The 11,540-nt window shown below is 42.5% G+C and overlaps 1 protein-coding gene across 1 annotated transcript; it reads right to left on the reverse strand.

Annotated features, from left to right (window-relative positions):
- Window positions 1-10,582: 10,582 nt before the first annotated feature.
- Window positions 10,583-11,137, reverse strand: LOC141697796 (serpin-Z1A-like). Its single transcript, XM_074502345.1, has one exon. It carries the CDS (start codon window positions 11,135-11,137, stop codon window positions 10,583-10,585), a length of 555 nt encoding a protein of 184 aa, XP_074358446.1.
- Between the last annotated feature and the right edge of the window lie 403 nt (window positions 11,138-11,540).

The raw sequence follows: 11,540 nt of genomic DNA on the forward strand, positions 1-11,540 counted from the left end.
TGGTCCTCAATGAAGTACTTGAGTGATAAGCAATTCTCGGTCTTGTGGCCATGAGTCTCGTGATAATCACACTGCCTATTGTAGGGCCTGCTCTCCGGAGGAGTTTGCATTGGCTTCGGAGGATAATAGAAAGGCTTATCTTTGACTTCTTTCAAGATTACCTCCCGGGTCATGTTGAGGGGAGTCCAGTCCGGCTCCTGCTTCGGCTCCCGAACTTGCTTCACGGGTCCTGGGTCGTTGTTCGACTCCTGCTTAGGACCAAGTCTTTGGAAAACCGGGTTGGCTTGTCTTTCTTGGCTTTGGTTGCTTTGCTTGAATTTCTTGTCCTGATGGTAACCCCCTTTCGGTCGGTCATCAGTGTTTTTACTCCTGGACCCCCCATTCCGGGTCATCCTCATTGCCTGGAGCACATCTGTTTCCTTAATGAATCTGGCAGCCATTGAGTAAGCTGCTGTCAGGCTTTGCGGCTCCTTATTGATTAGCTCCACTATATATCTCTCATTGTGCTCTGGATCCAAGTTTCTTCTGAAAATGCTTAAAGCTTCCCTCTCATCTAAACTTGAAACTTTATTGATTGCTTCATGGAACCGGCGCATGTATGCAGAAAGGGACTCACTATCATGCTGTCGGATTGTCTCCAGGTGACACAAGTGCATTTCCGGCATTTTGTTTGCCCGAAATCTCCGAAGAAAGAAGGCTCGAAATTCCTTCCAAGAGTGGATGCTGCGGGAGGGGATTCTGCTGAACCATCTCTGGGCCCCTCCCTTAAGAGTTGAAGCGAAGAACCTTGATTTCGTCAAGTTGTTGTAGTAGTATTTCTGCGCTATCTGCTCAAAGTAGTTTAGGTGCTCCTCCGGGTCTCCTAGACCATCAAAGGAATCAAAGTTGTAATGTTTCAAGTCCCGCTGCCAGGGAATAGCTTCCAAGGAGTGGCTGAAAGGAATGTGTGTTTCTTCAATTTCCACTCCTGAGTCTCTGTCCATCTTCCTCTGCAATTCATAGATCATGTCTTTGAGGTCCTTCTGCTTCTCTTCTTCTTCACCATCAGAAATCAGCTCCGGAGTAGGGTCTCTCCGGGTTCTTTTGCTCCTAGACTTGGCCAATAGCTTCTCCTCTTCCAGCTGCATCCTCTTTTGGACCTTTAGCTCAAGCTTTGCTTCTTCTTCTTTCCTGATTTGCTCCCGGACTTCTTCCAACTTTCTCTGCTTAGCAGCTTCTGCCTCTTTCTTGCTTTGATCTTTTTTGCTTTTCTTCCCTTTGGCTCCAATTCGGTCAAACACAGACCTCTTTGATTGCTGGGAGTCCCCGGACTCCTCCGATTCCTCCTCTAGTTCGGCTTCTTCTTGGAGCCGGGTCTGCTCCTGCCTATATAGCCTGATTGCTTCTACTAGTTCATCGCTCGTAAGGTTTGCCATGTGTTCTTCGGCTACCGGGACATTGGTGTACTTGTACTGATTGAGCTCTATGAGGGTCCTGACATCCCTGGTGTTTACAATTCTCTCCACTACAGGAGTGTGTAGTGGCTGCTCCTGGAATGTTTCTCTCTCGGCTCCTGGGTCGAGGGCCAGGGAGTGGTCCGGCTCCTGGATCTGAGTACTAGCAGATGGTCTTCCAGAGGTATTCTTTCCTGGTCTTGCCATTTCTCAACAATACCAACAACAAATAACAACAATATGCCACAGAGAATATCGGTCTAAGGTTGCTTTATGAAATTTGCATAAACTGCCCAGAATAACAACAAACACTAACAAATAGCTACCTCGGAGCAGTTTAAACAATTTCCTGGGACTACTCACCGATGTAGTATAGCGCAAATGCCGTATTCAAACTAGAGCAATAACGATTAAAACTAACGATAGCTTACACAAACGTGGCTTAAATCAACAAAACGGTCTCACACAAACGTGGTCTAAAGTAACGAGCACACACAAACGTGGCCGAAAAAAACAACATTCATGCTTATGGAAAAGGTTGGTTGCTTGGGTTCTTACAAGTTGAATAAATGGACTCTTTTAAGAGCTTGTTGATGAAGATGAATCCAGGGGCATCGAGACCCAAGGATGTTCGACCCCTCCTTCTAGCGCCAAATGATAACTCCTGGTGGCGGGGCTGCTCCTTCGTCGCCGTGCCTGGATCCTTCGCTGCTGCGGAGGTGTAGCTGCTGTGGGGCTCCTACAAAACAACACTGAAAGGGGGGATTGGGTCCCGCGGCGCCTCTGGCGTGAGAGTAAGAACTTGCTTTTGGGGAAGATGAAGATAGATATGAATGCAAGGTGGCTGTGTGTGTATATGAGTGTGAAAGAATGATTAACCCCAAAACCTCACCTTCTTGGGTTATTTATAGCCCAAGGGTAGGGTTTTTGGGATTGGTACCTTTAGATCATAGCCACTGGTTCTGGGAGCGGAGGACACCTCGCTGGAGTGGATGCTTTACACGTGTCAGCACGGGATTGGCCGAGGAATGTTCTGAGGATCCTCTGACACGTGCCCTGGGAGCGGAGGACACCTGGCTGGAGTAGATGCTTTACACGTGTCAGCGCGGGATTGGCCGAGGAATGTTCTGAGGATCCTCTGACACGTGCCCTGATTATTCCCATGATTGATGTGTGACAGTTATCCCCGTCACGTGCCTGGGCCAACGTCTCACGTGCTGGGGTTTATCAAGGTTATGCTTGCGGGACTGAGCTAGTTAGAAGTGGTAGTGTGCGGGACTACTTCTTCCGGGAGCTGCGTGGCGTTAGGGGCCTGGGAGTAGCCCTCCCAAGAGTTACACGGAGTCAGGAGCTTAGGAGCAGTCCTTCCAGGAGCTGTATGGGGTTAGGAGCAGTAGTCCTTCCAAGAGCTGTATGGGGTTAGGAGCTTAGGAGTAGTCCTTCCAGGAGCTGTATGGAGTTAGAAGCTTAGGAGTAGGCCTACTAGAAGCCATATGTACTATCATGTACATATACCCATATGTAATACCGGACAGAGAATTGTCTTTCACAATTATCTGATCACGGAGCCGGCTAATCTCAGCATACTTATCGACAACAGCAGTCCGGAATCCTTTGAGCTCGTTATAGGCAAGATAGGCTGAACCGGCCATATACCCACCAAGCTGCAAAAAACAGAGAAACTTAAAAAAAATATTCTAAGGCAAATCAAAGCAACAAGCAATAACAGAAAGCAGAAGTACCTGACCCTAGAGCCGGGAACACTCCTTCATAGTCGCATCGAATCCGGACTCATTCATCCTCCTCCACTCAGTTTGAGTAGGAATCCCAGCCATGAAGCGAGCTACTTTTTCCTCCAGCCCCGGACCACCTTCATCCGGACTCTCACCTTCAACATTCTTCCCCTTGCCAGCCCCGGACCCGGAACCAGCTGCAAGTAACAAAGAAAAAACACAAGTCAAAAACAACAAACAAAAGCAAATGAAAGCAGATAAGAAACATATGAAAGGTCCGGACAGGAAGCAAAAATACTTACAGCCTATCCTATGCAAAGTTCTGTGATTCATAAAAGTATCTCGGGTCATTTGGAAACCCAGAGATTCACAAAATCCAAAAATTAACCGGAGGGCATCACCCCGGAGCACATCCCTACGGAAGCGAGTCTGGACTCCTTCTGAAGCCATATGGGGGAGATAATACAGGTCTAAACCCCGGAGCATGATCAACTCCCCATTCCAATACTTCGGCGAAGATTGCTGAATAACAGGCTTGTAAGAACCACCGTAGCCGCACTCCGGAGCCCGGAACCGAAGCTCATATAAAGGGAACTGGCTGGACCCGACCAGGTGAAAGATGTGATGCCATAGCTTGAACGTGGGCTAAACTTTAAATTGATTGCAAGTAGCAATGAACCAAGTCATCCGCTTTATACCATTAGGCGTTATCTGCATCGGAGAAATCTTGTATACATACTTGCACAAATGCTTTAGAAACAGATGCCAGTGTGGATTCCATCCAGACCGGAGATGCTCCAGCCACACTGGAACGAAGCCATCAGTCGGCCTGTGATGAGCCCTCTCGTCCGGAGTCGGCCACCTCCACTCAATCCGGCGATCCAACTGAAAAGCAGCCCGGACCACGGAATCCTGAGCTTCATAATCTAACCCAGCATACTCATCCTTTAGCTCATAGTGCTCCTTAGCCACTGTGCTATTCGCAAACTTCCTATCAAACGTTTCCCTATCGTAGGGCCCCGGACCAATGTTTTGCTGCCTAGCATATCCGGACCTAATGCTCCTATAATAAAAGCTATCCTCAATTTCCTCACTCTTCGTAACGAAATATCCGAGATTCTCCACCCAGAGCCCTTCCGGACTACATGGTACCTTCCTGAAAGAGATCTTAGCAACCAAAAGCTTCGTTATGGCCTCAGAGTCCGAAGTAAAAGCTTTCTTCCCCATCTCAACTCGTTTAGAATCGCGAGAAGACTCAGAATCCGAACTAGACGACCCCGGATAACAAGTTATATAGGCCTTGGCAAGAGCTTTAGTCTGGACCATAAACCTAAAACAAGTGACAAAGGTTAGTCTAAAATCCTACAGTTTATTTATCTTGAAAGCTACATGGTCCGGACTACCCTATGATTCAATTTTATTACAAGTTAAAAGTGAACAGTCCGGAGACCCAATCAAAAATACAGAACTAAACAAGCGCTCCGGACAGGAAAAATCGAAGCTAAACAAACAATCCTAGCCTATTACTCCGAACACAGATATCACAATAACACAAAAATAGCAACCAATTACAAACTCCAAAACCTAGCCTATTAGTCCGGACTAGGTAAACAAGTCCGGAGCCCAACAGAAAACCCAAATTTCAGAAACACTTACAAACCAAAATCAAACACCAAAACATGCCAAACAACTATATACATACAGATATACACAAGAACATATCAAACATAAACAAAACAAAACAAAATAACCAAGCCAAATCGACAAAAGCATAACCCTTAAAAGCAAAACAGAATCGACACAAATGCAAAGAAGAAAAACAGGAAAACAAAGAAGGATGCTTACAAATTAGAGATTACGGAGAGATTGATAAAACTCGAACAACAGCCGTGAACTTCGAACCTCTACGACGAACACTGGAAAAGCTCCAGAGAAAAAAGAGAAGAAGAGGAGAAAATCGGATAATCAGTAAAAAATAAAAAAAGCAGACAGGGGCTCCTTTTATAGGCGTGGTAAAACTCAAAGGCCACACGCCACGTGGCACAATCCTGATCCCTCATCGCGCACGGTGTTTAATGCTTATCATAATTACGGCACGTCTCTCCACATCTATAACAGCTGTAATAATTCAAATAATTGGGGGGAAACTCCCCAAAACCGTTTCGACTTCCAAGTCCGGACTCCTTCACTCAGCGCAATCCGGACTAGGGGGGCAAGAAAAGCTCAACTCCTGACAAGGACAACCACCTTAGTCCTGATTCGCCGAACTCCGCTCAATCCGGACTGGGGGCAAGGAAAGCTCAACTCCTGACAAGGACAACCACCTTAGTCCTGATTCGCCGAACACCGCTCAATCCGGGCTGGGAGCAAGGAAAGCTCAACTTCTGACAAGGACAACCACCTTAATCCTGATTCGCCGAATTCAGCGCAACCCGGAATGGGTACAAGAAAAGCTCAAATCCTGCTAAAGACAAACACCTTAGTCCTGATTCGCCGAACTCAGCGCAATCCGGACTGGGGGCAAGAAAAGCTCAACTCCTGACAAGGACAACCACCTTAGTCCTGATTCGTCGAACTCCGCTCAACCCGGACTGGGAGCAAGGAAAGCTCAACTCCTGACAAGGACAACCACCTTAGTCCTGATTCGCCGAACTCCGCTCAACCTGGGCTGGGAGCAAGGAAAGCTCAACTCCTGACAAGGACAACCACCTTAGTCCTGATTCGCCGAACTCAGCGCAACCCGGACTGGGGACAAGAAAAGCTCAAATCCTGCTAAAGACAAACACCTTAGTCCTGATTCGCCGAACTCAGCGCAATCCGGACTGGGGGCAAGAAAAGCTCAACTCCTGCTAAGGATAAACACCATAGTCCTGATTCGCCGAACTCAGAGCAATCCGGGCTGGGGGCAAGAAAATCTCAACTCCTGACAAGGACAACCACCTTAGTCCCGATTCGCCGAACTCAACGCAATCCGGACTGGGGGCAAGAAAAGCTCAACTCCTGCTAAGGACAAACACCTTAGTCCTGATTCGCTGAACTCAGCGCAATCCGGACTGGGGGCAAGAAAAGCTCAATTCCTGATAACGACAACCACCTTAGTCCTGATTCGCCGAACTCAGCGCAATCTGGACTGGGAGGCGAAGAAAAGCTCAAATTCTTCTAACGCAAATTCACTCCCCCATCCAGAAAATCTGCATAAGGGTGTGGGGGGCACATGATAGTACATATGGCTCCTGGTAGGCCTACTCCTAAGCTCCTAACTCCATACAGCTCCTGGAAGGACTACTCCTAAGCTCCTAACCCCATACAGCTCCTAGAAGGACTACTGCTCCTAACCTCATACAGCTCCTGGAAGGACTGCTCCTAAGCTCCTGACTCCCCCCTAACTCCACGTAGCTCCCGGAAGGAGTAGTCCCACACACTACCACTCCTAACTAGCTCAGTCCCGCAAGCATAACCTTGATAAACCCCAGCACGTGAGACGTTGGCCCAGGCACGTGACGGGGACAACTGTCACACATCAATCATGGGAATAATCAGGGCACGTGTCAGAGGACCCCCAGAATATTCCTCGTCCAATCCCGCGCTGACACGTGTAAAGCATCCACTCCAGCGAGGTGTCCTCCGCTCCCAGGGCACGTGTCAGAGGATCCTCAGAATATTTCTCGGCCAATCCCGCGCTGACACGTATAAAGCATCCACTCCAGCCAAGTGTCCTCCGCTCCCAGAACCAGTAGCTATGATCTAAAGGTACCAACCCCAAAATCCTACCCTTGGGCTATAAATAACCCAAGAAGGTGAGGTTTTGGGGTTAATCATTCTTTCACACTCATATACACACACAGCCACCTTGCATTCATATCTATCTTCATCTTCCCCAAAAGCGAGTTCTTACTCTCACGCCGGAGGCGCCGCGGGACCCAAACCCCCCTTCCGGTGTTGTTTTGTAGGAGCCCCACAGCAGCTACACCTCCGCAGCAGCGAAGGATCCAGGCACGGCGACGAAGGAGCAGCCCCGCCACCAGAAGTTATCATATAGTGGCCATGAATGGCACAACAAAATATTATCTCAAATAGCAGTTTCATTCTGGACAAAAACACAGCGCTGCTGCAGCAGTTCTATGGGACACTATAGGCTTGTGTGTGCTTCAGATAATGTGCGACCCAGACTTTCATCCTTCTTTTAATGAGACACTCATAGTTTGAGATAAGCACAGGGAAAAATGTAGCATTAATTCGCCTAGACGATGCAACACCACACAATCTTGCGTTTTCAGTTTCCACATCCTTTCGGTAACTAATGAAAGGGGTTTGTGGAAAGGGGAACGTCATTGCGTTTACACTAAACAAGTGTTTATGTCACGTTTTAATGTGCTAGGAAGGGCTATTATTTTCATTTGTGCTTTTTTGGGCCATTATCACTCAAAATTGAGCCATATAGAACCAATACCTTCTTAAAATAGTATTTAAATTATGTCACATTTTAATGATAACTATTCATACTCTCAAGTAGAATTACATGAAATGAGATACAAAACAGTCATTGATCGACCATCTCCAAAAATTCCTTAAATTCGTAATGAAATCACTTCACTATTTTCTATAAGTAAAATCTCTCACTTTTTAAGTTTTTCTTAACCAACATTTTATAATATAGTATTAGAATCATTATTTTCCTTGGTCTAACTTAAATTGAAAGAATGTCATTTTAATAATAAAATATTTTAATAGTAAAGGAGTACTAGTACTATATTGGTAACAAGGTTCCTTGCCTCTGCCCTAAAATAATAAGAACCAATTTCCTAGTTTATATAAGGAGTTAAGAGACCGTTCGAGTTGCTCCTAAAACATCTTCCCGCAGACTATGAGAGGATGAAATTATGAATGAAATTAAGTCATTTTTCATGAAAGAACATATTGCAAGAAAGTAGCTAGGTTCCTGAAGTTCTTCTAAAAAATATAATTTCTGTAGTTAATAAGTAAAATCTCTCATTTTTTAAGAATTTCTTAACCAATAATTTATAATATAATATGACAATAACTACTTCTTTTGGTCTAACTTAAATTGAAAAAATGTAATTTATAATATAATATGACAATAAATTTTGATCTGTAAACAAAAACAAGAGCAAGTAATTGTTTTTGCTAAGTAAACTCATGCATAGAGTTTTAATCTAAAGGAACAAGTAACTGTTTTTGTTAAGTAAACTCACGCACACCCATGGGTCACCCTTGACCCTCCTACAGAGTGGGCGAGAGATCAATCACTACAATTGTTGGCAAATTAGCACAAATTAGCAAGTCTTCGACCACGAATCTAAATTAAAATTATATACAAACCTCTTGGAAGCAGGAGAAGAATTGGTTGAAACAGAAACAGGTGAATTGTGTTCCTTTTAACTTTGCTTCGGATCTCTGACGTTTAGACAACGATATCTCTGTACACATATGCATATGCACACAGTCACACACTATTATTAATCACCGTTATATATAAAAGAAAACACACTTTAAATATAGTGGTATAGATAGTTTCGTCACCGTTACCTGATACAGGCGACTGATTCTTGACAGCGTCCTCCATGAATACGTGAATCAATTAATTTTAGTAGAAATGTTGATGTAAAAAAGACGTTTATTAACTTCGTATAGGATTCTAGCGATATTTTTGTCCTAATTTGTCGAAATTCGTAGTCACACTATCTGATAAAGATTCCCGCTATATTTATGTCTTGAATTTTCGAAATTTCTGTTTTTTATACTAATAAGGTTTATTGAGGATATATTCTAATAAAATCTCTTCGGAACCTTGGATTATAAGAGATATGTTGTAATATTCCGTAATTTTTAGAATTATAATAATAATAGGATAATTAAAACAAAAGGATTAAAATTATATAAAGACTACGATTTAAAATTGAATTAAACCAAGAAAAAGATCTTTCCGAACAGTACAGAATTAACAAATTCCGACTTATGATGAATTTTTTACGAATTTTATAAGATTGCTGATTTATGTTTTTTATGAATAAAAACGAGGAAGGCGAATAAGGTGTATATATAACGATACAAAACCCTATTTCTTAATCTACAAGTTATCAATATTTAAATATGATCCAAATTTTAGGCTCATTAGTCTAATTTAATTTTAAATCATAGTCGTTATCTAATTTTTACCCTATTTTTCAATTATCCTATTATTATTATAATTCTAAATTTTTTTTACGGGATATTACATATGCCCTTAATTATGGTGCATGTCACAGCGGCACGGTAATGCCAAGATATGCATGTCATGACGTCAATTACTCAGGCATGCCTTTTCAGGATTCGGCATATCTTTTTACTAATTTTTTTTTATTTTTTAATAACTATTTTAATATTAGAAATATCCAGAAATAACAAATATAATTTTAAAATATTTACATATATTTTAATATTAAAAAAGTTAATAATATAGACGAGTATTATGATAGTATTCGGTTGTTACTATCAGCAAACTTTAATATTATATTCAAGTTGACTGTATATTAATATAACAATTATTTATTAAATTTTATTAATAAATGACACACCATTTAAGCATGCATTTTGGCAAAAAGTTATAGCTTGCATTCGGGAAGTCCGGAGACAGGTGCCCTACCTTGATCACTCAAGTCATGAAAAAAATGTAGAAACACTTTCTAATGTTGTCGGTAACTTTTTCATGAGACGTGCTGATTTTTGTTCTCAGTTGCAAAAAGTTGGTTCAGATTGTGGTTAGCTCAGTTGAATCGTTTACTTAAAAAAGAAAGAAAGAATGTTTTAGTTTGGAATGGCAGTTAATCCTGTTTGGTAGTGCTGTGCTTAAAACTACTCATCACCTCTTCTCAGATTGTCCATTCTTGACATAATAAGGAGAGATTGCCCTGTTCCTATAGTTCCTGACTGATCACATTGTCAGCTAATTTCTTTATTGCTCCTGCTCCTCAGATCCACAAACAAGTGCCTTGCTTATACATCGCAATTGCTGTTCTCTTGGAAAGAGTAACAGCTACGGATAACTTTCTACCGGCATTACTGTGTTATTTTGCCTAGGCCTAGCCATGTTAGTAGACTTGTAACATAGAAGAAAATTGTCTGTATAGTTTTTAACGCAATCGTTTCTATAAATACCAACTAAACCAATTAGAAAACGTACATCAGATTATATCCAAATCTTTATTAGCAGAGTATGTAAAGTATATGTAAGCGTCAAAATCATATACCAACTTAAAATTACGGACTTTGCTGGAACAAATTGCCCTTACAAAGTACGGTTAAATATTAAAAATTGCTCATAAGGTTGCACATTAGGCCTGAAATAATTAGCATTAATAGTAAGCTAGAAGATTAACAGCAGCATCTCAAGTTTGTGACGGGTTGAGCACGTGTGAACTACACAATTCCAGTGACGTTTTCTCTAATCACAAACAAGAATGGGTGATCTGCAACAAAGTCAACAATGGGAGGCTCATAACCGGGACTAGTAGGAGTATACATGGAAACAACAGCAGCTTCAGTGCCTTCTTCATTTACTTCAATGAAAGACTTTTGGAATATTCTTGAAACATAGTAAGGCTCAAGAGTAGTTATCATCTCAGTAACACCTACATCATCAAAGGGTAGGACAAGTCCTAGTTTCTTTAGCGCTTCTGACACTTCGATCTCATACTGAAATTTGAATTTTGGTATCCGCAATAAGCGAACATTGATGAGCCTATTTAGAATATGGCGCCCAAGAAAACCAGATTCTGATCCAGCTTTCTCTATCAATGCTGGCAGCCCATCTGTTGCATCTGGTAGGAATATGCACATGAAAAAGGAACGATGATCGTTTGTATCTCGTTTATAGGGAAGCTTCAACACTTTGAGGAGGAAGAAGTTTAAGTCTTCTGTTCTGTACTTTTTTGAAATAAAGAGCATTGGTAACAAATAGCCTAGTTGACCCATTAACTGATCCGTGAGAAAGAATCTCTTTGATAAGTCCCAGGGGTTTCCTTTCTAACCCATGTTCTGTACGTATTAGTGATATATGATCAAAAGAAACCCTGACCTTATTGGTGAAATCGAACTGATGAGAAGCCAAACACCATTTGCAAGGATAAGCAAGGACTTTCCGGGACCTTGTTTTCGTCTTTTCCTATGTCGAAGACTAGAGCAATGAGATGTGAATAGAGATGGTTAAGATCATCATTCGAATCTTTGGCATAGTTTAACATAAGGTGTTTCGCTAGACTTACTGAGTCAGCTTGGTTGTCAAGCAATTTCCTAGCGTCCCCCTTAAGAATGTGATCCATCAAAAAAATGGGTTGAATTATTGAAAAAGGGCCAAGGTCACCGAAGGCAGCAGAAA

Source organism: Apium graveolens, chromosome 2, assembly GCF_009905375.1.
Source record: "Apium graveolens cultivar Ventura chromosome 2, ASM990537v1, whole genome shotgun sequence".
Lineage (NCBI taxonomy): Eukaryota > Viridiplantae > Streptophyta > Magnoliopsida > Apiales > Apiaceae > Apium > Apium graveolens.